Source organism: Sander lucioperca, chromosome 3 (assembly GCF_008315115.2).
Source record: "Sander lucioperca isolate FBNREF2018 chromosome 3, SLUC_FBN_1.2, whole genome shotgun sequence".
Classification (NCBI taxonomy): Eukaryota; Metazoa; Chordata; class Actinopteri; order Perciformes; family Percidae; genus Sander; species Sander lucioperca.
In genome coordinates this window covers 9,950,137-9,975,230 of record NC_050175.1, presented here as the reverse complement: position 1 = coordinate 9,975,230, position 25,094 = coordinate 9,950,137, and the positions used below count along the sequence as shown (strand labels likewise).

At 41.7% G+C, this 25,094-nt stretch overlaps 1 protein-coding gene across 2 annotated transcripts in view; it reads right to left on the bottom strand.

The window, feature by feature from the left end:
* Positions 1–24,553, bottom strand: part of LOC116037603 (BTB/POZ domain-containing protein kctd15) — a 29,644-nt gene extending 5,091 nt beyond the window's left edge. The window contains exons 1-4 of one of the 2 annotated variants that reach the window (XM_031281550.2): positions 23,675–24,553; positions 20,620–20,795; positions 13,952–14,096; positions 7,370–7,675 (exon numbers count right to left, since the gene is read on the bottom strand). In XM_031281550.2, the coding sequence (XP_031137410.1) occupies positions 7,370–7,675; positions 13,952–14,096; positions 20,620–20,795; positions 23,675–23,683 (636 nt within the window). In that variant the 5' untranslated portion in view covers positions 23,684–24,553. The other variant, XM_031281549.2, reaches the window with a different exon arrangement.
* Positions 24,554–25,094: the final 541 nt, after the last annotated feature.

The window sequence follows — 25,094 nt, the reverse complement described above, 5'->3', positions numbered from 1 at the left end:
ACTCCCAAATCCATGACAGACGATGGAGGAGCCTAACGATTATGGAAATGATATTACATAGCCTTCTTTGATCATTGCATCACATTGCATTTCCCCCCCATCATCTCTTAACACATGTGGGACTGTCATATTCTGCAATGAATTCGGTCACAGAGGAGAATGGCCTGATCAATAAAGATAGTCTGAAAACACTTTTATCATTAATGTATGGCAACACAAAAGACTTAAGGATATTATTATAGATAGTTGTAACTGATTCAAGGATACTGTAATGACTATATGAATGCCATAAAAACATTTTTTTTTAAAAACTTCAGTTTGACACAGTGAATTAGTGCCACGGGGGAATAAACAATACACTGAATAATTAAGATGTATCCAAGCAAAAGGTTTCAATGTCCACAGGACAATGTCCTGAAATCAATCCCAGCTGACAACAGAAAGTAAAGCACCCTCTTAAAAAGCTAAAACATGTCCTGGTGGCTCCGTTCAGCACAACATTGTGACTGCAGGCTTTCAGATCCCAGCTTATGTTGAACTTATGCAGATTTCTCTGCTTACTTTCCTGCATCACTTGAGCGAAACCATAGCAAAATATCCCAACAGCCAGTTGCATGTAAGCAATCTGATTGGTCGAAGATTCATTCCAAGCATGAGGATTTCCGTGAAATGGAATTCAAGCTAATTATTCCTTTTCATGTGCACTACTTTGAACTTAGAGAAGACCCTTGCCAGAATTTCAGTTTTGCTGTGACCATGCCACTACCTTATTCTTTTATAAAACAGGAAATCAGAATACAGAGGATACGACAATACTTTACCAAAGTTTGCTAGTTCTACCCTGAACTTCTTCTTGTCTTCTTGCGTGTGATCCAAGCAGAAAATGAATAAAAGCGTCTCTCTTTATCCCCAGTGATCCGTATACTTTTGAAACATAATAAACCATTCTCACTGTCACAGGGTCGATTTGGCTGCACAGGGATCTGGCCCCAAACACACACACGCACCATTCAGCATTTAACCATCTCACTGAGTTGTCACTCAATCTAGTGTCGCAATGGGGATGAGGAGGGGGTATATATATATCAGCCTCACTCCTCTAACCTCCCAGCACCGTATATTTTCAACCAAGTGAAGATGGCGGGGCAGGAATCAAAGTGAATGAGTCTCAGGGCTGGAAACCGGAGCACAATGTAATATTGATGGCCACCGGAGTGCACACATACTCGCAAATACCTCTCAGGAGGCGCTGGAAGACACTTGCTTCTCATGGCACAGGGCTCAGACTTGATTGACATGTATGACACACACAGACAATGTAGCATGTGATGGGCGCTGCACTCAGGGGGTCGCTTTTGTTTAACTATGCACAGTCTTTAATATGTGACAAGGAGCGCTAACCGCAGTCTCTGCATCGCATCCTCCACTCATTGCAAGCATCTGGCATAAAACAGCCGAGAAGCTCCGACTCTTTCTAATTCTCCGAGCCATCTGCCAGCTTTTTTAGAAAATCACAAGCGACAAAAACACTTTGACAGTGTAATATATTCTTATAGCATTTGCGGAACATTTATCAAGTAGCTGTGTGTGTGGAGCTGACAAGACTGAGCTCATGATTACAAATGGACACGTTGATTTAAAGTGGCTGTAAGTAGTGAATCCACACAGTAATTTAGTTGGGGTGACCCTTGGGGCAATGCAACCCCTAACCCTGGCAGTGTAAATAGCCTACACACTGAGCCATACAGGGAACAGTGGTATTTAGGGTGAGGTCAGTACAGTAAGTTCACACTAAGCAGAACAGTCTTGAGCATGTGAAGATGAAGGATGTGACTCATTCAGTTACTCTTTCTTATTCATCTGTGGTCTGTGGTTTCAGGCTTTGTGGTACTAAAACTACGGTTACCAGTAGTGGAACACAACAAAGTACATAAACTCATATACTGTATTCACAATGTTGAGGTACTTGTTCTTAACTTGGACATTTCCTTTCTATGCTACTTTATACTTCTACTCCACTACATTTCAGAGGGAACGATTGTACTTTGTACTCCACTGCCTTTATTTGACAGCAATAGTTACTGCTGTGCTTTGCAGATTCATATTTTACACACACAATACATTGCCAGCTTTTAAAATATGATTCAGTGTTATAAATTAAATAAAGCGTATGAATGCATTATTAGTTCCACCTCCAACAACTGCAACCTTAAAATGCTGCTCACACCGTAATCCATCACTAATAATCACTCAGGGGAGGGGACATTCTGAATTCTGAGTACTTAAAGTAATTGGTTGATAATACATTTGTACTTTGTTAGAATAAAATACTTCTTAGCTTTTACAAAGGATCTGAATACTTCTTCCACCATGATGGTTTTATTTTATGTGACATAACTATAATAATAATAATAATAATAATAATAATAATAATAAGTGTATTTGATATAGCACCTTTTACAGACAAAGTCACAAAGTGCTTCACATGATAAAAATGGTTAAAATACAATAAGACTCAAACAGTAAAGTACAAGCAAAACAGAAATACCAATGGAAATAAAAGATTAAAAAACTTAAAAACCCAAAGTTACAAACATGAGACAAAAGCGAGTTTAAACAAGTGAGTCTTCAGCTGCTTTGTAACTACAAACGATACGACTATAACACTGATGAAGGATGTTTTATGACACTCTTTCAGTCTATATATAATTATGTGGATTAGAGGTAATGTTTCATTGTATATTCTATGTCATATGAAGTTTATTTCTTCTCATTAAACTGTGTAAGAACTTGGGAATCATCTGGTTAATTCTCTTCCTGTTCATTTTCCTAGCGGTGTCTCATATCTCTTAGAAAGCTCGACTTTCCAATAACTAACCATGCTGCGTCCAACTGCTGAAGCTATCAGCGGGCAACATCATCCTTTACCCTCACCATACTGCAGGTTAATCTGCTGCCTGTTGGGCCTGAGTGCCTTCCGATGCTGAGTCACACAGGCAGTACAGAGAGCCCTAACCACAGCAGTGTTAATGTCTTGTTCTGCCACTCGGGCCACTGAGGAGCACAGCTGAGGTGTTTGTGTGGCCTTGTCTGCTCTGATGAGCTGTGCTTTCTCTTTCTACCCAGCACAGGATTGATGGAGTGGCAGTGTGACATGTAAGAGAGTGTTGCGACGCGTTGCGTTCCCCGCCTGGGCAGCAGGGGGACAGGGGGCCCTTCTCTACGACTAGCTCCGCTGTCACATTGATGAAGGACAGATTGGCTCTGGTCTGATCTGAGTGCTTCATCATGGTGATGTATGGAGCAGCAGGCCCGGCTCCAGCTCTGGGACGCGTGTGTATACACCTCTGTGGCTCTTTGGCTAAATGTTTTCCCTCCGTTAAGTGCCTTTGCTGCTCTCTGTTTCTCTCCGCTGGATCTACATCACAGCGCAGGTGGTATGCATTATTCCCTAAATTCCAGTCATGACTTCATGGAGAATCACTCACCAAGGTGGAGTTGTTTATTCTCACTCACATTTAAATACACAACACGAAGGACTTAAGAAGGGGCCTACATTTACAGTATACATTGAATACTTTCCTTCCAATATATTCTTTCTGTAGATGTATACAAACTAAATGTACATAGAAGATGAATTTCCTTCCAATATATTCTTTCTGTAGACTTATACAAACTAGCGGTAAATAGAAGATGATATAATAATGTATCACAAATTGATACTCTTGAAAAAAAGAGTCCTTGAAATGCTTTGAATACCACTGAGTAATTAAATGAGATGTGTCACTCCGAAGTATAACCACATTTACTGACCTTAGGAGTGTTACTTTATTTTTAAGTGAATAAAAATGGAATCATAAACTGCAACAACTGAAATAGTTGCTCTGCCTAGTGTACAGTAAAGTATTGAGAAACGTCATGTTATCTCATTGTGACCAAAGTATCACAAGGTCTAGCAGTTTCCAGCCCTGGGCAAGACAACAGTACCTTAACTTCAATAAAATCATTTGAGACTAAAATGAATTTTCTATGCCAGTGACGTATAATAAATTGAAAACATAGTACATTTAGAAGTTGTCACGTATCCATCTCTTTCCTGTCAAGACCTCTTCAAAAACCAGTCCATTTATAATACTCAGTTACCCCCCCCCCCCTTTTCTCTCCTTGGTCTTCCTCTGTGGGCAGGGTGTGGTTGTGTGTGTGTGTGTGTGTGTGTGTGTGTGTGTGTGTGTGTGTGTGTGTGTGTGTGTGTATGTGTGTGTGTGTGTGTTCCCCTGGGTTGGGGTCCAGGTTTGAAATCAGATCAGAGGCTCATTGTCTGGCGGGTAAGACGATTATTTTCCTAACCTTCTCATACCTTCACGCAACAATGAGAGAGGACAGAATGAGTTGATGTTTAGAAAAATCTCCTCTTACACCGAAAAACACCTCCATCTGCTCCTTGTGTCCTCATCTACATCGACTCAATGAGCCGGGGCCCCTCTACTGTGCTTGCGTATTTGTGTGTGTTTGCGTTGTTATTTAACAGAATTGTATGTATCTGTGTTTCTTGAATGGGCCAGCAAGAGACCCAAGACTCTGACGCCGCAACTAACACCGCCTTAACCGAGTGAGGCCATACTGTGAGACAAAGGGGAGCATCGCTTACAGGAAACCTTGAAGATCTAGCTCCTCAATTTGCAGTTTGTCTGAAAAGAGGATTTCAGCTCGCCTCGCCTTCAGAGGAGCAGCCCAATAAAAACCTAAACAATAAAAACTCCTTCAAGACCATGTTAATCAGACGTGCTCACATCCCATAAACCACTCTCACTGGTAAACAGAGTGGGAAAATGTTGTGTTAGTTGATGCGGCCAATTAATTATATTGCAAGTCATTTAAAAATCTATAAAAGAAGTATAAACCGGTTTAGGCTGTTTGAGAAATTGTAAGTATGGTATTAAAAAATGCAATACGTGTATTTCAATTGCCTTGAGCGGTGTTATATTGGAGTCTTTTTAAAAAAAAAAAAAAAAAAGGAGCTGTGTCTTAAAAAGGAGTAAAGCGTAAATTATGCATATCATTTCCCCCCTTTCTATTCCTCTTCTTCATTTTTTCGCAGGAAGACATGGCCGCAGCCCACACGTGCTTTGTCCCGCTTGCTCGGCTCTCCTCCCTGGAGGTGGTCTCGCACACTAGCAGGAGGGAGGTGGAGGTGTCAGAGCACACTAGCCTGCCTGGGAGAGGCTGCCTCTGGGTGCTGGAGGGGAGAAGGCTCCTCTATGTGTTGGCCTGTTCATGGCTGTGGGCACTGAAGTGTGTTATATCGAGCCTGTGGTGTGAGGCTGTTAAGTTTCCCCCGTTCTCCCTCTTACAGACCTCTCTGGGTAACACAACTGTAAAACTAGTTTTCTGAAGTTGTTATTAACGTTTTACTGCTATACCACACTGCTGTCAACTCAGCTTTTAAACAAAGAGATCTCAGTCAGATTACCTGTTTGAAAATGGTATAACATACTGTAAAACAATGAGCAGTCACACATTACAGAGGACAGGCTAGGCTCAAGCACAGCCACAAGAGCCACTTGGAAGCTGTGTGAATCCATCTTTAGACAGAATAAAAAACTACACACGCCCGCCATTACCTCTGGTAATCTCTCCACAAACTGACTGTAGCTCCATCAAAGTAGCTATTATCTCAGTTAGTGACAACAAGCTATTATCTCTACTGTGGCAAAATGCAGTGCAAAGAGCCACAAAAAATGCAAATTGTCTTAAATCAAAGTTTTGAAGTCCATGAAAACCAGTGTGCATACCGTATGTTTGTAAAATAAAATCTGCAAATACAGACAAAGAATATCTGGACTGATATAATAAACAAGCAACAGTCTCCTCTCCCTCAGCAGACGCTGTGCTAGGCAGCTAAGGCTCAGTAACGCCAGCGGAGCTGTACAGTGGCCATCAAAGCTCTGGTTGTACAGTACAAATGCCAGCCAGATGTTTAAATGTGTATGAAAATGTTAAATAGGGTGGTGGTGAAAATGGTTTGCTTGTGCAGCAAAAATACTTTGCTGGATAAAAAAAGGTAATAAAAAAAAAAAATCTCCACTGTGACACGAGTGTATAAGGCTACAAATCATGTTGACTGACTTGTCAAGCCATAACTAATTTATTTTATTAGTTATGGCTAACCTCAAAGACGGTACTGATGCCATAAAACACCTACAGTGTTTACTTTGTAGCAAGTTGTGCTTCCTACAGCTCAAGACAGTTCATTTGTTAGTAAAGTTTGAACCTGATATCATGAGACTTTATCAAAGCTGTACATAAAGTTACATCAGGCTGCACTGAGACTTACTTGCTGGTTCTCCATTGTGTGTGTTGCATTATATTTTCAGCCTTTAAAAAAGAAATTGAAAAACTGGCTACATTATAAAAAGCGTTTACTTACTGTCTAGTTTACACATTTTCAATGTGTGTTTCAATACCTTAATTTAGTTTATTATTTAGCGTATTATTCAGATTTCAATCATAGTATAATATTCCTAAAATGAACTTAAAGCAGCCATATTATGCTCATTTTCAGGTTCATAATTGTATTTTAAGGTTGTACCAGAATAGGTTTACATGGTTTAATTTTCAAAAAACACCATATTTGTGTTGTACTGCACCGCTCTCTCTCACTGCTGCAGATCCTCTTTTCACCTGGTCTCTGTTTTAGCTACAGAGTGAGACCTCTTTTCTTCTTCTTCTTCTGTACTATCTTTGATTGCACTGCACATGCCCAGTAGCTCAGATGTAGATCATGTCAGCTAGCTAGCTCCATAGACAGTAAAAGAAAGGCTGACTTCGGTCAGTTACAAGGCAGGATTAGCTGGGAGACTTCTAAATGAGGGTGCACATGTAAGTAGTTCTTTTGTAGATTATGGTGAACGTGTGTGTGTTGTAGCAGTGCTTTGCTACTGAGAACGAGGTAGCATGCTAGCGTTAGCATTAGCGTTAGCATGCTAACGCTACGAGCTAATGGTTGCGGTTAGCCTGCTCGTTTCGGCTTGTGACGTCACAAGCCGTGCCGATTTTGAACAGCTCACCCAGAGACTGAAGGCAGGACACATTCAGAAACCGTATCTCACTATAAACAGCATGGATGGATTTTTTTCAAAGTTTGTATGTGTGTGGAAGCACCAGAGACACAACAGAACACCCCAAATCCCAGAAAAAGTGATTTTTTCATAATATGGGCACTTTAATATCTGGTAGTGCATGTATAGTGACAACAGGACATTACAATATAGCTCCTGTAGAACACTGTGAAAACACTGTGCTGGGTTGCTTCAATCACTAATATGACAAAAATGTGTACTGTTGCCAAATGGGGTGTCCAGTGTGTTACCTGGACGGAGTTGAGCCTGCAGTAGCCATTGAGGGGAAAGCGGATGACGTGTGTTGGGTCCTGATTCCAGCCAGCGTTGACTGAGTTACACATAACGTCTCCAGTCTCAGGGAAGATCTCCTCGATAAGGACCTTCTCCCCACTCAATGCAATCCTCTCGCCCAGGTCGGGTGTGACGCGAACCACCAGGCAGTCGCAGGGCTGCGCCATCCGTCGTTGCTCACGCTCCTGCTTCCAGCGCTCCAGCTCCTTGATCATGGGCGTCAGCTGGTAATAGCGTGCCTCCTCGTACAGCAGGTGGAAGTCCTACACGGGAGATGAATGCAGTCAGTTAGCATATGTGTACTGCAGTGGTTTTCCAACCTTTTGGTCTGAGGTACCCTCACAGCTATGGTTGCCACATTCAATGTGGAAAATAGGGGACACCTTGCCAGCGGCCCTATGCACAAATCAAGCGGGGGGGCCTTCATGAGATTTTGAGTGTCAGACACTTAATTTCCTGAATTATGGTGAATTTTTAGGGACAGGGCATTTAGTTTTTCAATACGGGATGATCCCTTATTATACGGGACAAGTGGCAACCCTACTCACAGCCCTGTCAGATGAACTTGCGTACCCCTTCATCAATTTACAATGCATGTTCCAAATGTATTACACTATTTATTATATAAAAGCAGATATAGTTAATTTTTTCATAAAACTGAACTGTTAATATTAGGATTAGTTTGGTCAGCAATCCCAAGTCTCACTTTGCCAGACCCTCCTCCAAAGCTCGCTGGAGGAGAGTCTGGCTACTCCACATAGCATTCGGGGATGGGAGGCAAACATGCTCTGGTTTATTGGCATTTCTTTAAACCAATCACAATCGTCTTGGGCGGTACTAAGCACTGGAGAAAAGCCGCGGTGCCGCTGCAAAATAGGCTCGGAAGGAACTTGTTTTGGTGCATGTTTAAAAGTGTTTTAGTCATGCAACAGAAAACTCAGATTGGACAGATAGTCTAGCTAGCTATCTGGATTTACCCTGCAGAGATCTGAGAAAAGGTTAACCATAGTCCTCATAAATCGACCGGAGTTTAAAATGCCAACACAAAGGAAGCCCAAGGCAACGGATATCCGGCCTAAATGAGTGAAATCCAGCGGATTTTCCGGCGGCAATGGAGCAATCCCGGAAGTGGAACGTCAAGGATATAGACTAGCAATCCTACAACCACTAGCCTTCTAGGCTACTACTACTTGGAGTGAAGCTGAATGTTTAAACCATATATCCATTAACGTTACTTTAAGCCATTACTTTTAGCTAACTATTTCAACTTTTAGCTATTTGAACCGTTTCTCCATTACTTTTAATTAAAACTAAACTGTTTAGTCATTACTTTAACTAGTTATTTCTACCATTTATTTATGACTTTTAACTAAATTTCTGTGCTCGCTTGCTAACTTTTTACACTCTCTTACATAACTGCAACATGTTATGTAAGGTGTTACAGTTGACTTCAATAGGCTATGTGGATATATTCTTCCAATCAAATCATAATTTCTATTATATTTTTTTTTTATTTGTTGAGCTACTTTACGATCTTTCCACGGTCCCCCCTGGCAACTGTACACATACCCCTGGTTACGAATCACTGATGTACTGTGCAGTCATCTTGGCTATATATGTGACTAACACACTGTGATTTTTACTACATTACAGTTCAACACTAAGGTAATCAGGACAAACCCTACACATATACAGTACTGTGGAACATTAGGGTGGCAGTGGAAGATATATTTACAGGGTATCCTGATGGCTTCCCCACAGCAACCAATGACAAAGTGTCCTTGAGCAAGACACTTAACCACTAATTACTCCAGGAGTGCTGTTCTGGCTGCATCTGCACTTTGACCCATCTACAGTAGTGAAACACTAACTGTACGGTACAGGCATGCATGGTGGAACAAATAGCTAATTGCGTTGTGATGATTATGCCCAAAATGTCGCACAATATATCTGAATATTTTAAGGAAACACATTCATTCTGTATATGTGTATGTCAGATACCACCGGTGTCCTTCCTAAGGGAAGCTGTCACAAGAAACCATTACTAAGGAGTGCAAAGGGTCAAGGCACCATGTTTCTGACCCATAAACTCATTACTGAGGCTTCTTGTAATGTGAGCAGCATAAAAGTCCTGCACTTATGGTAAATTGATCTGGATAAGAATCAAACAAATGCTCAAAATGTAAATTACTTTTGTTTGTTTGTTTGTTCAAAACAGAGCAGGGTTTAACGTCTCACTTTTACCATGTAATGCATCTTCTGGATAGAAGAACAATAATCTAAGATCAGGGATTGCCTTCGACCAGCAGGACAACACTCTCAATAAACAAAGCATAGCCATGCTGCAGCTCTCCTCCGCAGTAGCTCTTGGCAGAGCTGTGCTAGCCTTTAGCATGTTTCAGTGAGCCGAATCCAGAAAGGCCGTCAGTAGGGCTCCAGTGAAGTGGGATGGTGCATTCCTGTGTGCAGACAGTCTGCAGCAGATTGCCTGCCTCTCCCTCCTGGGCAGGGCTTGCTGGGGGCAATTTGCCCCTGTGCTCTTGCCTCTAATTTCCCACAAGACCAGATGGCACTATCATTCACCGCTACCATAGAGGCGGAGGTTCACTATTGGAGGCAGACGGAGGTGAGGAAAAGATATGTGCAAGTGAACATGAGGACAATCATCAGCCAAGGAGCCAATTTTAATGTATTCCTCACATGGAGGGAGTTTTATGTTAATGAGGCTTGCGGCCCGATGTTAAGCTCCTATTAGAACAAGATTTAATTAGGTTACACCTAAATGCTGCAAATCTTTCTGCTAAACAATTAGTAATTAAAAAAATCTGTACTGACTACTGTTTCACAGCGACAAAGAATGACAGCTTAATTCATTCTTAGTTTGTGAACTTTTAAGTTTTTTTTCGTACATGACGTTCATGTTCCTTAGCTCCTGGCTAAAGTTTGTGTGTATGGACACTGTCAAACCACAGCAAACAACCCATTGTGAATTTGGTTACACATTTAATAGATACAGATAGAGGTTGCACATGATGGTGCAAAGTCTAAATGCCCTAGAAAAACAAGACACTGTATGTTTGTACTGCGGAAACAGCATACAGTATATGCTTCATGTAGTCTGCATCATTGGTGGCTGTGGGTGTCAGGTACCGGGGCTGCCAGGGAGCCCTGATCTGACCCACTACTGCTGGGTATAGAAACAGAGCATGGCAGCAAACAGCATATTCATTAACCCTGCTGCTTCTGTCAGGCTCTTTAGCCTTGAAAATTCTTCCTCGCTGGTTTACCACATCATCTAAACTGTGCCTTCATCTGAGGCTTGTGAACAACACCCATATACAACTCCATCTGGACGAGCGTTGATGCAACACATCTTAAGCTGACGGCCTAATATTTAAGATTTCAGAGTGGGAAAGAAGGGAGGAGGGGGTCCCTTTTTCCCTTTTTCTCTCCCTTTCCCCTGTCTTTTTCTCTCCTGGCCTTCTTGCTGCAGCTGACAAAACTCATACTGAGACGCTCCCCTTCAGGCAGCTCTCTGTATCAAAGTGTAGCTCCTCATCCTTCACATGTCTGAAGCCATGGATGGATATGTTTTTAACAGGGGTCTGTCTGCGAGCCTCTTTAGTCATCCTGAGCAGCGCAGAAAACAACAGAGTAATCCTAAGCGCTGAGGTGAGGATAAGAGGGAGACAGGGCCAACAGCGCGTTCCTGGTTGCTGCTACTGCTGCCAGCTCTACGAGACAATTCATCCCCCAATCCTGTGTCCAGACAGCCCGTTTGAGCTTCAAAATAATGATCCGACCTGATCGCCCACCGGCAAGGCAACATCTCGGGGAAGGACAGAGGGAGGGAGAGACAGAGAGGGAGGCAGAGAAAGAGAAGAAGAGCAAGAAAATGATGGAAACTGTCACTACGAGGGAGACGGAGGACTGATAAAGACCTACTGTATGTTTTGGACAAAAACATGACTAAAGCCACACAAGTAGAGGTTCACAGGTTGTTGATTAAAGAGGCCACTGACAGAAAATCCATCTAATTCTCATCTAATATACAGCACCCACAAATAATGAAAACATTAGCTCTTTCCTTTTATTTTTTTGCATTTATTACCTAAAGAAACAAAGCATTATTGATTTAAAGTGCAATACAAAAGCCGGAATAAACCAATACAGAAACCACTAACTCTTAACGGTTTCTAACCATGCCCTCAATATGACTGAGCATTGCTTACACTCTTGTGATTAATTGTAGTTTGAATAATGAGAAGAGGGAGGATATTAATAGTGAATATTTTGTTCCACTGATGTAGGCTGAACAATTTCTTTTCCTATTCTGCTCAGACTTTCACATTGATTTAGCAAAACACACAGCGCCGTGGCTGCCAGCAGCAGAACAGACCCAGCCCTCGGGCGACGGCAAGCCTGATTGTGTTCAGATAAGGACATGCTCAATTCCGCCTCGCACTATTTGCATTTTTTTTTCTCCCCGGCTTCACGCAAATTGAAAGGTATGCAGATCAACACAGGCTTATGCGAGGGGATCATAATGAGTTGAAACAATGAAGTCCAATGCATTCTCTTTAACCGTGGTGCCTGATTGGACTGTCAAGACTTCACAGGAAGGAAGGGAAAAACTAATCGGTACTGAGTCAGGCCATCATTTGCTGAAAATATGCGGGGCTTTCATGTCATGTTCTGTTGTCTGAGGTTTGGCTCTTGTTCAGACTATGCGTGGTGCCTGGAGAGTTTGCCTCTGGCTCTGAATGGCTTGGCCTCGCCTTCCCTATGTTCCCTTGTAGAGAATGATGAACAAGCACCAGCCTGGTGGAAAGGTCACGCAAGTTAAGGTGGAGTAGTGAAGACTAGAATGCACCTAGGAAACCGTATCACTGAAAAAAAACCTTGAACAGGAAGGAGCTGTAGGCAGAATATATAATAATTTTGACAAAGCCACATGTAGTTTTGTGGATACTTTTGGGGGTGAGATTAACTTGCTCGTAATGCAACCAGTTTGGTTTAAAGCTGCACTTATCAATATTTTTTAAATCAACAATGGATTACCTGACTGTAAAGTGAAAGGGGTTGTCCATAGGGATGAACATCAGAGGACCATCGTTTAGCATCTTTCAGCTCATTGTTTTGGTTTTGCATCCCGCAACTTACTGTTTTGGTTCACTCCCTCAGCTCTCATCAACCTCATTTTCAGCAGCAGAAGGCAGCTGTTTTTTCAGTATAAAAGTACTGATAAACCAAACTGAACGCTACCTGCCCGAAAGTAAATGGAAGACAGACAACGTTAACGAACATAGTGAGCATTTAGCAGCTGAACAGCCAGATACTTTTTCTAATGAAGTGTTGAAGAGCATACCAGAGCTAGAAGGAAAGCAAATATTAAACATTTGCCAGACTTCAAATAAATGTTAATGTTGCCCCATGTCCCAAGACGATTATGATTGGTTTAAAGAAATGCCAATGAACCAGAGCACATTTTTCTCCCATCCCGGAATACTGTGTGGACTAGACAGACCCTCCTTTGCAGGGCTGTGGAGGAAGGTCTGATAATGCAAGACTAATAAATAAGCAACACATTCTCCATATCATCTTCATACATCTTCATCAATTTCAAGAACTCCTAGTATTAAAAATATTAGCATTTTACTCTATCAACCTGGGACAGAGACAGATAATGATCAACTTTTTGTTGAAATGTGCTTTGGATCATTTAATATTGTACGGTGACAGACATTATGTACTGTATATGCATTCACTTGCAACAGAGTTCTTCAACGCTATAACAGGAGCCAGGTGTGTGCAGCCTCAGTAGTTGAATACAGGCCAAAGCAGTTTCAATGGCCCATAAAGATTAAAGTGTATGTGCAGAGATGCATGTATACATGGGCGCAGAGTGTATTAGTATGTATACTTGTATGTAAACTGCCCTAACATGCCGCAGCTCTCCCAGCGAGTCCTTGACTGAGCGGGAGTCGGTCATCAGAGCGTGGGGGAACAGAGGGGCGTACAGGCTATTTCACCTGGGCTCACCTCTATAGAAACCACTCTGAGTGAAAAACAACAGCTCAGGGCTTTGGCAGACACATCACTGGACCATGCTCCAGTTAGCAAGTTAGCATTTTTACCTCTCCACCGCCCTAAACTCCAACTGAATCTCTTCCATACACCCACCCCCCCAACCAAAAGTTTTCCTAATGACTGCTTATGCTTAGACTACAGGTAATTAATGTGTTGAATGGGAAGAAGGTGAGTCTACGTTAGTTGTTGTGAAAACAAAACTGTCGGCTCTGTTGTGGTATCAGATCTATTTTCAAAACGTGCAATCCCTGAGAGGGCAGGCAAACATCAATAAATATATATTGAAACTTGAGTGTATTGTATCTTGACAACAATCTAGACTTTCACACCATACGACTGGGTGTTTGGGCAGATGGCTTTACGTACTCGTAGCTTTTTATGTTATGTTGTTCAAACTGATGGGGCAGACAAGGAAAAACAATGCAGTATGTTGTAGTGTGGGTATATACCTTGAAGTCATCTGGAAGGAGCAATTTGCTGGTCCTGAGGAAACTGAGAATGTAGCGGAATATCTCGCCGTCCCGATCTATGAAGTAGTGCTGCTTCAAGCTGTCCAAAACGATGGGCTCGGTGCCATTGAACAGACGACTGATTCTGAAAATTGAAATACACACACACAAACATGCGCACGCAGGCAGCCGCACACATAAACACACACACACACACACACACACACACACACACACACACACACACACACACACACATAATTGAATGAGCCAGTTCCCTTCAAATGCATGAAACAATTATCCTCCATTTATTTTTCAATTTTATTAGCACTAAGCTTGAAATGCATTAGCATCCCAGGTTGAAACAAGGGGCTTAAGGCACAGTTCTTCCATTCCAGACTTGTTTGAAGTGTCCCTTCTGCGGAGAGATTACAACAACACACACGCTTGCTGCTTGTACTTACAGAAATTAATAGCATGAATGTAGCATTACAGCTCTATTATTTCAGAGAGATGGAAATGAAACAGAGGTAAGAAACGGTGGAAGTCCACATACTAATGTAAGGAGGACATCTGGAAAAATATATTTTACTGTTACAGTTTGACTTTCTTATGAATGTAAGAGGGATTTGGACAGCTGCAATCTCACTACATAATTCTGTTGATATAATGACATGAATGCTTGAGGATCAATTCATGACTTTTGCATTGCCCGTTTTAAAGTATGTTTTAAAAATGTGCATTTGTTGTCAGAAAAAAAAAAAAATTAACATTAACATTAGCCAAAATTACATCAATATCATCAATGTTTTCCTATTAAAAAAACCTAATGATTATTAAAAAACAGAATAATATGCATAGGTTTAAGTTTTCATCAAATATTGTCAAGACTTTGGTGAAATAATAAGACACTTGTTGCTGCCTAATAGTGTCCCACAGTTAACCCCTTCCACTAAATTGCAAGTTTAAGGGTTTAGTTGAAGTTGGCTACAGGGGCTTATCAAGGCAAAGAGTGGAAATTGCTGTTATCTTTAAACTTTCATCACACCATGTTGGCGCCGTGCCTCGAGAAACTTTTGGACATATATTCATTTCCCCTTGTAGTTGTGTGGTTTTCCTGCAGCTTACCTGCAGGTCCCTCTCTCGCTGGTCTAATAATCTCATCTGGGCAGATCTACTCTATCTATTTGTTCATTTCCATATTCAATAATTAAAAGTTTTTTTTAGCATCGCTAAACTATTTAGAAGACAGTTTGTACAAGTATTTTCAAGTATTTTTTAAAACGTTTGTACTCCTAAAGCTTAAATGTGGGTAACTCTGAAGTGCAAACATTTGGTTTAGTTTCGTGAGTCATTTTGAAACAAAGCTGGCATCTCCCTCAGCAGAAAAACCTGGAATGCCTTTGCAGTGCAAATAAGTGGTACGAGTGATTTACACAAGAACTCTGTTGCACGTAACCTCCTTGATGGTTTCTCTGCCCATTTCCATCGTCTTTCTGAGAAACAGCTCTTGGCAGGACGCTGCGTTGCTGCTATTATCATCATTTTGATGTAATCAGCTCTTTAATCACAGTAACGGCTTCTAGGTCGGCTGACAAAGTTGTATGACAAAGAAAATCGTAAAAAAAAAAAAATCTATTTGCAAACGCGCCGACCAATGCACATGTATACACCCAGCACTGCCTAAGCACTGGCGTTGTCAAACTCTATTACAAGACACTGGAAGGGAGCGGCAGTGGGAATGTCAATGAACAAACAGCAGGGCTGGCTTCACTCACAGACTCATTTCAGTGAATTTACAATTACAAGCCTGCACTGTAAAAAAAAAGTGTATGAGCTTGTATTTAATGGTTGTATTAGGTATCTCCTGACCCCGATGTGTCGGCTCGACACACCGAAGCCAACACATCAAATTCACCCCGTTTCTTTTTCTTTGACTTGACTGTGTGAAGAAGCAAAGAGGCAGAGCAAAGATGGTTCTCCCTCCCTCTCTACCCTCCTGCCATCCTTTCTCTCTTTCACCCTCTTTCTTTCTTTCTCTCTTTCTCTCTTTCTTTCTCTCCCTCCGTCTCCATCCTTCTCCCTTACTCGCTTTCTCTCTGGAAATCGATGCAAAATGCTTTATAAAAAACCAATACTCATCTCCCTGTTTTGCCCGAGGTGTTCCTTTCTCATATGGTCTTGCAATTCTTCCAGCTAGAATTTCACCATACCCCTCCAGGCTAACTCTGTTTTTCATCTCCACTTTTTTTAAAAAGCAATTAAAATGCTGCCTGTTTTTCTTTTTCTTTCCCTCTCTTCCACTCCCTTCTCTCTCTCTCCCTCTCTCTCTTTCTCTGTTGGTCTCGTCATTTTTTCCCTTTCAGTTAAATCCTCGAATTGGAGGGGTTAACAGGTAGGGAGAGAGAAAAGGGTGTGTGTGTGTGTGGGGGGTGAATACATAGTGAAATTAAGAGAGAAGATACACAAACAGACAGGCCAAAAGACAAGCAGGCTGACAGGGAGAAAGAAGACAGGGAAAGGCAAAAATAGGGAAAGGTAGACAAAGAAGTCAGAAGACAAAAAATACAGAGAAGTACAGATGGAAAAAGGAAAAGAGGAAGAGAAACAAACAGAACATGAGAGGAAGACACAGAGAGAGATGGAGAGAGTGGGAGAATACAAAAAAAAAGCTATGACAGAACTCCATATAGTCAGAGAGAGGGAGGGTGGTGGTGGGTGTGGGAGGTTATCAAGGACAGGAACAGCTCAGATCTCCCACCCCAGCGGTGCCAAGTGAGGGCAGGCAGCGGGGCAGTATAGGTGGGCAAAATCTGGCAGGGTCCTTACTGCAGCAGTTACTGGCGGCCAGCGGCTCAGAGCTGCCAGAGACGTGTCTGCAGGAGGTGGGAGGGGGACGCAGCGCAAGTATCACAAATGCTATCTGGAAACTGTAACACTAATGGACGTCTAATAAATGCAAGACAACCAGCAGCTTCCTGCAAAGTGAAACAAACACACCCAGGGATGTTGGTGAGTGTGTCCAGCCTGACATCAAGGCCTGCCCACAATATCTTTTGAGTGGGGGGGGGGGTGTGAAGTTAAAAACCAGATCGCTACTGTGCCTGGCTCTGATTTGCTGAGTCCTGCTTAAAGACATTATATATACTGACAGTTCTCAGAAAGCTCTTACAAAGGTTGTGTGACAAAAAAGTTTCAAAACAAAGAATACATTTTCAATTTTAGCTGAATAGTATGTTCAAATCAGGTTCCAGTGTAATTTCGTATACCTTTACACATTTCTACATTTCAATATTAAAACAGCAACAGCAACAAAAATCTTCTTACATGGTTCTCTGGGAATAAATGTCATCATGTAGGGCTCTGTCACCCAATATTTGCCTACATGGGTCTATGAAGTGCATTTCTTTTAAGGTACTAAATTACACAATCACTGATTAATTGACTATATGAATGCTTTAGGCAAACATCCACACTCGTATACTCACAATATGTGTTGCTAACAATCACAGTTTTTATCTGCAGTTTGTTATTTTTCGAGCTACATAACTTGACTTTTTCCTGCGCAAGAGCAACAATTAACTCTCGTTATTATTTCATGTTAAGTGATTAAAACACTTCTTCACACTTCTTATCAAAGAGCTAATTTTACTTTAGATCACGGCGATGTGTTAGTGCTATGTAGCCTCTTTAAAGAGCACAAAACACTTGGGGCCTAACTATGAAATGGAATAGAAATGAAAGGAAATATAGCAAATGCTAACTGTAAATGATGAGATATTATTTACTATGTTAATCATGGTGATTTCAGCTTGCAGAAAAAGTCAACTATTAGATACAGAGGAGCAGTGAAAGAGCATGAAGCCAGAACAGATCTATGATTTGTAGACCCAGAAGACTTGTCTTTAAAGAGAAAAATGTCCAGTGGTCCTTTCAAAATAGTTTCCTTGTCTCTGGAACATTTCCCCTAATTTCCTCAGCTTCTGTTCAAGTGACTGCTGAGACTGTCGTCTTTGAGAGCTACACAGAGAGTGCATCAATGTTTCATGACCCCTGTCCCTTAATATGGCCCGCAGAAGAAGATGAATAACCACACATTAGTTACTAGACTAACTTTCTCTCGGCATGCTACATTATTTAGTGGCCAATCTATTAAAAGTAATCATCAACTTTAAACTCTTCAACCCTGATCTGTTAGTCGGCCCATTTTCAGACCTGCCCGACCGGAAATGGCTGAATGCAGCAGCGTATGCGGCTGTGCCAGTGTAATTGTTTTGCTTTCTGCTGTCAGCCATTATCCTAATTCACACAAAAGGGCCCCTCCTTCCAATGGCTCCAGTGGAAAGTGGAGCCCTGAGGCCAACTGTACACTGAGGAGGCTGAAAGAAAGAGAGAGAGAGAGAGAGAGAGAGAGAGAGAGAGAGAGAGTGAGAGAGAGAGAGAGAGAGCATGTGTATGCATGTGTGTGTGTGTGTGTGTGTGTGTGTGTGTGTGTGTGATCCAGAGTGAGAAAGACACAAAAAGAGACAGAGATATAGAGAGGGAGAGGGAGCAAAGGAGCATGTGGGAAAGAGAGAGTGTCAGAGAGAGAGAGAGAGAGAGAGAGAGAGAGAGAGAGAGAGAGAGAGAGAGACAGAGCACTGCTATCCGGTCTTAACTGTCACTGTGAAAACACAGTTTGGGTGCTCTGACATGACTCTGTGCTCTGTGCAATGTGTGTCTCCCCCTATGAATAACTTCTTTGTAAAGTGTAAAGCTGCACACACAAAAAAGAAACACTATATCAATACATAAACACCAAATAAAACATGTAAAAGAAAAAAAGTGCTGCTTTTTTTGAAATCTGAAATGTGCTGAAACATGCTTTAAAGCAAATGAAAATCTCAATTGACAGATTTGTTTAAAAATCATCAACATCAGAATAACATTAGGACATTTGATTAAAAAATAAATCTTGTCTTGTTGCCCCTGGATAACTCCAATATAACGCCCAAACAGTGCCTTAATAACAAAAACAATCATAAATTCTTGTCTGGGATGAGCTTTAATTTTTCATGCTACATGCTATGTCAGGAATAAAAGCAGAGTTGTCAGGGATTTCCTGTCTGCGGCCTCTGTGAATATCAAGACTTTATTCCCAAGGGATTATGGGGATTGTTTCCTGTAGCCAATTTGGCAGATTTTCTAACAACCTGGTGAGTGTTTACCTTAGCCCACATGGGACAGAATTGAAGACTGTATAATGTAGTGAATGACACACTGCATTAGAGGAAAAAAGCAATGTGCCTAAAACATCCCATAGTTTTAAAGGGAGAAAATCCATACAAGGGAAATCAGTAGAGAACAGAAATATTTCATCATTACTTTTTCCTTTCAGAACTACCTCCGGTGGCGTCAACTTGTTTGTGGATGGAGCTAAAAGCGTGAATAAAGTGGGAGGTTGGATTACAATCAGCTCTTACACAATCTGAATCATCATGGAAATGCATCAAAAATATGTTTGCTTTAAGAGAGATTCAGATGCCTGAGAGAGCAGGAGATCCTTTATTTTTCTGCCCATACAAATGTTCAGTGAATTGAAAGTCACTCTCTAAGGTGTTGACACCAAAGTTTTCACTGCAATATAAGCCTAGGTTATTTTGATTGCGTTGTCTCACAAAATAGGAATATATTGTATTAAAGTCATAGAACTATTGTTAGAACACATAAAAAATAACCCCTGTGTTTAAACACAAATACTGTAAAGAGTATAGTATGAAGAAAATATCTGATGGTGGTAGTCAAGAAAATCAATAGGCAATTGTAACATATCTATGTCAAAGCCAGGGTCAAACTATGGTGAGTGCAAAGCTAGATTTGCTTTGCTTTGATGACAGGGATCCTCACATTTACATTGTTGTTTTTCCTCCAAGAAATCCTAACATCACCCTGATCTGACCAAAAAAAAACAGGGCTATGAAAGGGGAAAGAGTGCACACATAAATGTTTGTGTGGTGTGTAAATTCCCCACTGTTCAAATCAGAATTAAATATGTGAAAGCAACTGTACTTGCCAGCTTGACAGCAGCTGAATTTCCAAATACAACTACTGTGTGCAAGGAGATACAAATAAAAGCCCTTGAGGTATGTATTAAACAATTAAAATAATCACCGCTAAAACAAACAAAAGCAATCAAATGCGTCGTTTTAAAGCCATGAGAGTTTAGAAATAATGAAGGGAAGAAAGTTGTCCACACATGGTTTGAAAAGATATTAACCTAGCTTGTGAGGGCAATTGTATAGAAGTTTCAGTGCAGTTGCAGTCCTAATGCCAGTCAGCTAAATGACTTGTTAACAGCATACATTCATTTGGACTTAATTAAGACAAACATCAGTCAAATAATTTAATAATTGATTTAATGACTAAAATACAAAATGAAAATAGAGATATAAACTGATTTAAATCGACTTGAAGATTTAATTAGGAAAAGATTTCCATTATAATGTAGAATTAGAGATTACAAATTCATGATGGTCTCACATTTAAAACAAAAGCAGCAAGATGCAAATCCACTCACTCCTCAGTATGCCAACATTCCCTTAATGAGTTTCAAACAGTACGATAAATGGTATTTAATAAACTAACCCCAGCAATGAGGAGCAACGTGAGAAAGCCAGAGACTGTCTTACCTTGAGTCTGGGTACTTGGTGAGGGTCGCCAGGCTGCTGGTGTACATGTGTCCCCCTACATCGATGTGCACCGGGGCGTTCGCCTTGGTCAGCTGAGCCGGCAGAGGGATCCCCTGAGTGGCCAGAGGAGAGACCGGGGACCGGGTCAGAGACAGCCGTGACATGCTTCTTCCCTCCTGAAAGCAAGTGTACAGAAAAGCCATGGGAGTAGAGGTAAAGCTATAAAAAACAACAACACAGTGATCCTACACCGGGGAGCAGATAGTATCCTTTCTGAATGGTATCAGATCACTTCCTTTTCTGTCTGGTCGCATATTTAGCCTGGAAATTATTGCCACCGCTCTAATTAAGTATGTTTGCATCTTTTCATGCAGCACCGGAGGCGAGGATAGAAGGATGCTTATTAGAGAACCGGAGAGAGAAAGAGAGAGAGAGAGGGAGAGAGAGAGAGAGAGAGAGAGAGAGAGAGAGAGAGAGAGAGAGAGAGAGAGAGAGATGGACAGATAGAATGACAGAGGGAGGGAGCGAGAGAGGGAGGGGGGGGGGGGATGCTAGGTGTCAGCCTCCAGGGGAATAAAACAAACTGCTGCTGCAATATTCTAATTAAAGGTCGCCTTATGTGTTAGACGTGATGCGCACAGACACCAACCACCAATCTGAGAGCAAGGAAAACACGGCGGGGAGGGAGGGAGAGAGGGGGGCAACTTTTTTCTCTTCGTGCACACATTCAAAACAAAATAAGATAAGGTGATGGCTTGTCATGTAATACTTGTGACTTGTGTTGTGTTATAAGCTATGGCACACGAGAAATTACATATAGGCTGCAGCCTTAACTGAACATGCGTAAAAACGCAACGAAAGCATCACCCTGCTGTCCACATTAACAGGCCAGACCATGAAGTGTCCCGTTCCATAGATGACAGTGTCAAACGGATAATGTTTGAGATGATTTGTACGATATAGCCTAATAAAAACCTCACTATCTTACAGGGCGACTCAATAAGACTGCGGAGTCGCAGATTTGGGAGAGCTGACTTGAGAGCAGGCTGGTGCACTCCGAGGTCAGCAGCTGAGTTTGATTGGTTGCTAAAATGTTTGAGAAAATATTTTTCGATACGCCGCCATTAAAATCCGCACCGCTTCTAGAACAACAGAGGAGGCGTTTATCTCCAGTTTACTGCAGGAGCGGTTTTGTTCGCCCACAGATAAGCCACCTAACCTCAGATTGGCCGCATTTTAATTAATGTGACTTGTCTGTTAGAAAGTCATAGTGTAAAACATAGAAGGAGTAAATATAATGAGAGAGCGTCAGGGATATGTTATGCTGCTCTAAAACAGCACCAGTTCTTATTTTTTATGTTTTCCTAACGATCACTGACTAAAGGTCACAGTTTGCCCGCTTTATTATTGCTCATCTGTAGACCCTCCAGGCTTTGGTTGAAATGCAGACCTTTCCTGACGCAGTTTGCAACAAAACTTTAAATAATACGTGGCGCTGGATAGGCTACAACTACATGGCCGTGTTTAAACAGATTTAGATCATATCATTTCACCCTCCAGTAAATCACCAGAATTGATCAGTTAGTTGTTGCACATAACATGGGCTACTATCATGGCTGGTACACTGAAGGCCGTTCTGAAAGGCCAGATCAGCCCTTCGGCTCGGAGAGAAGCCCCGTGGGCACAAAATGAGACTGGAACTTTTTTTTTCTCAGGGTGTTACAGCAGTATCATGTTCGTTTAATACGATTACAGGAGGACGGGATTACATTTCAAATCCCAGGAAAAGGAAAAAAAAAAACTTGGAAAGACTTAAGAAGTTCGGGGTACATAGGCCTAAATACCGGGATGTCCCAGCACCGGTAACTCTCTCTCTCTCTCTCTCTCTCTCTCTCTCTCTCTCTCTCTCTCTCTCTCTCTTTGCCTGGCTCTCTAACAACCAATAAATAATCCAATTAAATGACGATAAACGTGAACAAGGAACACATGGAAAGAAATAGACCCATACATCCCATCACTCTTCCAGTCAATCCCAATTTCAATCATGTCAACATTCTGTCTAATCACTCACTCTCTCTCTACCACACACACACACACACACACACACACACACACACACACACACACACACACACACACACACACACACACACACACACACACACACACACGCACATCATAATAATAATAAATAAATAATACATTCCTCCACAAAATCCCAGCAGCTGTAAAGGCATCAACTTTCCCCATCAGAGCTGCTACTGCCTCCACTGCCTTCCACTGACCCCGTTCAAGCGTTGTATCCAATTTCACACTTATGACATTCACATACAAATAATCCTGATAGCCCCCGATTAAAATAACCATAATACCGACACGGAAACATTTGAATAGAGAACAATCCGATACAACATCCCACTCCACCCGAACACTATAAGCCTGTGCTCTGCTTTTAATTATACCAATTGCCCAACATGGCGTCTTATTCCTGCTGTACAATTAAAAGCATATCCCATCACACGTGTAATTCATCACCCGCTTGATAAAACACATACATGTTAACTGTCCAGTCTGTGAGAAAAGGAAAACATCATTAGTAGCCTATCCACGCTACTCTTTAGCACCAGTGCGACTATACTCCCCGAAAACTGTACAGGCTAAGCCTGCACTGTGCGTAAAAACATTGGATTCTGTAATATTTAATTTGTCACCCTACCGTTTCAAACATTGTAGGGAATCCAGAGGAAATCCGTGCCGGCGCTCAGTCCCAGCTGCTGTCCGCGTAACCCCCAAAATTTTCAAATATTTTCTCCGAATGCCCCCGCGTTTGTGGTACAACCTCACCACTGTCCAGCTCCAGCACGAACCTATACGGAAAAGCCAAATCTTTGCTCTGTATCCCACACAAAACTGCCTTCTAAAAGACACTATAGGCTGTGGTCGGGATGGACTGCTTGCAAAGAGACTCTGTGGCTTTAAAAGCTCTATTGCAAGGCTGGCTCGACCTGTCCTCACCAAGCTTCTTTGTACCAAAGCGCACAGGAAGCGTCCTTACCTTGTACATAGATGAGATGATCTCCTTCCCCTTCTCTTATTTGAATACGCGTAAAAATGTGCGCTCTTGTTGGAATCCTGCTTCGTATTTCGGCTTCTTGTCTGCTTTTTTTGCCTAAATGAAACTGCCCCTGTTGTTTGTTATGAGAAGAAGAAAGCCAATAATCCGTCTCTAAATAACAGAGCAGAGCTAAAAAAGAAAATTCTTGCTCCGGGCAGCCCAAGCGCCTTTGGGCCAGGGATTAGGCTACAATTAGCTCAACTCCACTCTCTCGCCCAGGCAATTTTCTCAAAGAAGAAAACGTGATACCCCCCTGTTCCCGAAATTATATGACTGCACAGATATAATAACTTATCTATTTTTTCACGACTAAAGTAGACCGTTCCCCTTAACGGTGTGAACTTGTGATTTAGAGGGGGTAGGAAACCTAACAGGCAACTGTCGCTCAATAGATTTAGAGCAGCAAAAAGCAGATTTTGATCACTGTCATCATTTCGTCTGATGTAATAGTTCCCCAGGCAGTTCCAGCTAGTAGGCATACATTTCCATTTTCAGTCTAAATCTAAAGTTTAAAACCAAGCGAGCTGCCATAGTCCCTCACTCAGGCAACATGCAATAAAGGCGCAGTAACTTGTTGATAAAGTCCCAGTAGAAAAATATGTTGAAAATGAGATATCCTTGAACCAATATCTTTCACGCGGTGATTTCCCCCCCCCGTGTCCCCGCTCTCTTTTTCTCTCCCTCTCTCTCTTGCCTTAATGTCTGGAGTTGTAACGCCAAATTTCCTGCAGGCCATTAAAATCAAATGACGTCTATGGACATGCATGCATGCTGCTGCAGAAAGCGCCCTCGCATCATGCCTGCAGCCAAATGCGCCATTTCAATTATAGCGCAGGGCTTAGATGGAGATATCTGCCCAGAACAACCCCCCCCCCCTCTCTTCACTCTCCAATGAAAGCAGGCAGCCTGCAGACTTTTTTTTGAAAAAAAAAGATTCTGGATGATACTTGTTATTTTTTCAACATGTGAAAGACACAACGCAGGTGATGAAGCGCTGAAGTGGTGTGCCAATTTTGCACGGAGTGAAGGGGAGAGAGAGACTCAAGCAGGTGCTCACACCAAGGAGACGATTATTTATTTATTTGCATGTTTGTTTATTTGCGGGTAAATAACTGTGAATAATTGATGCAACATTGAGCCCAGTAATTACTCTGTACCAGCATCCTGAGAGAGGTGATATTCGTTTCTTGACATTTGGCGCCAACCAGTGTAGGAACTTATTATTGGTCCAAAATATAGTCTGACTTTTTGGGAACCGCTTCTATTGTTTATCGCCCAGACGACAACAAAAAAAAAATATGATTTCTTATTGATCCTGGGAAACTTTAAATGGTCCTATTTTTGTCTGGTATCTGGTATC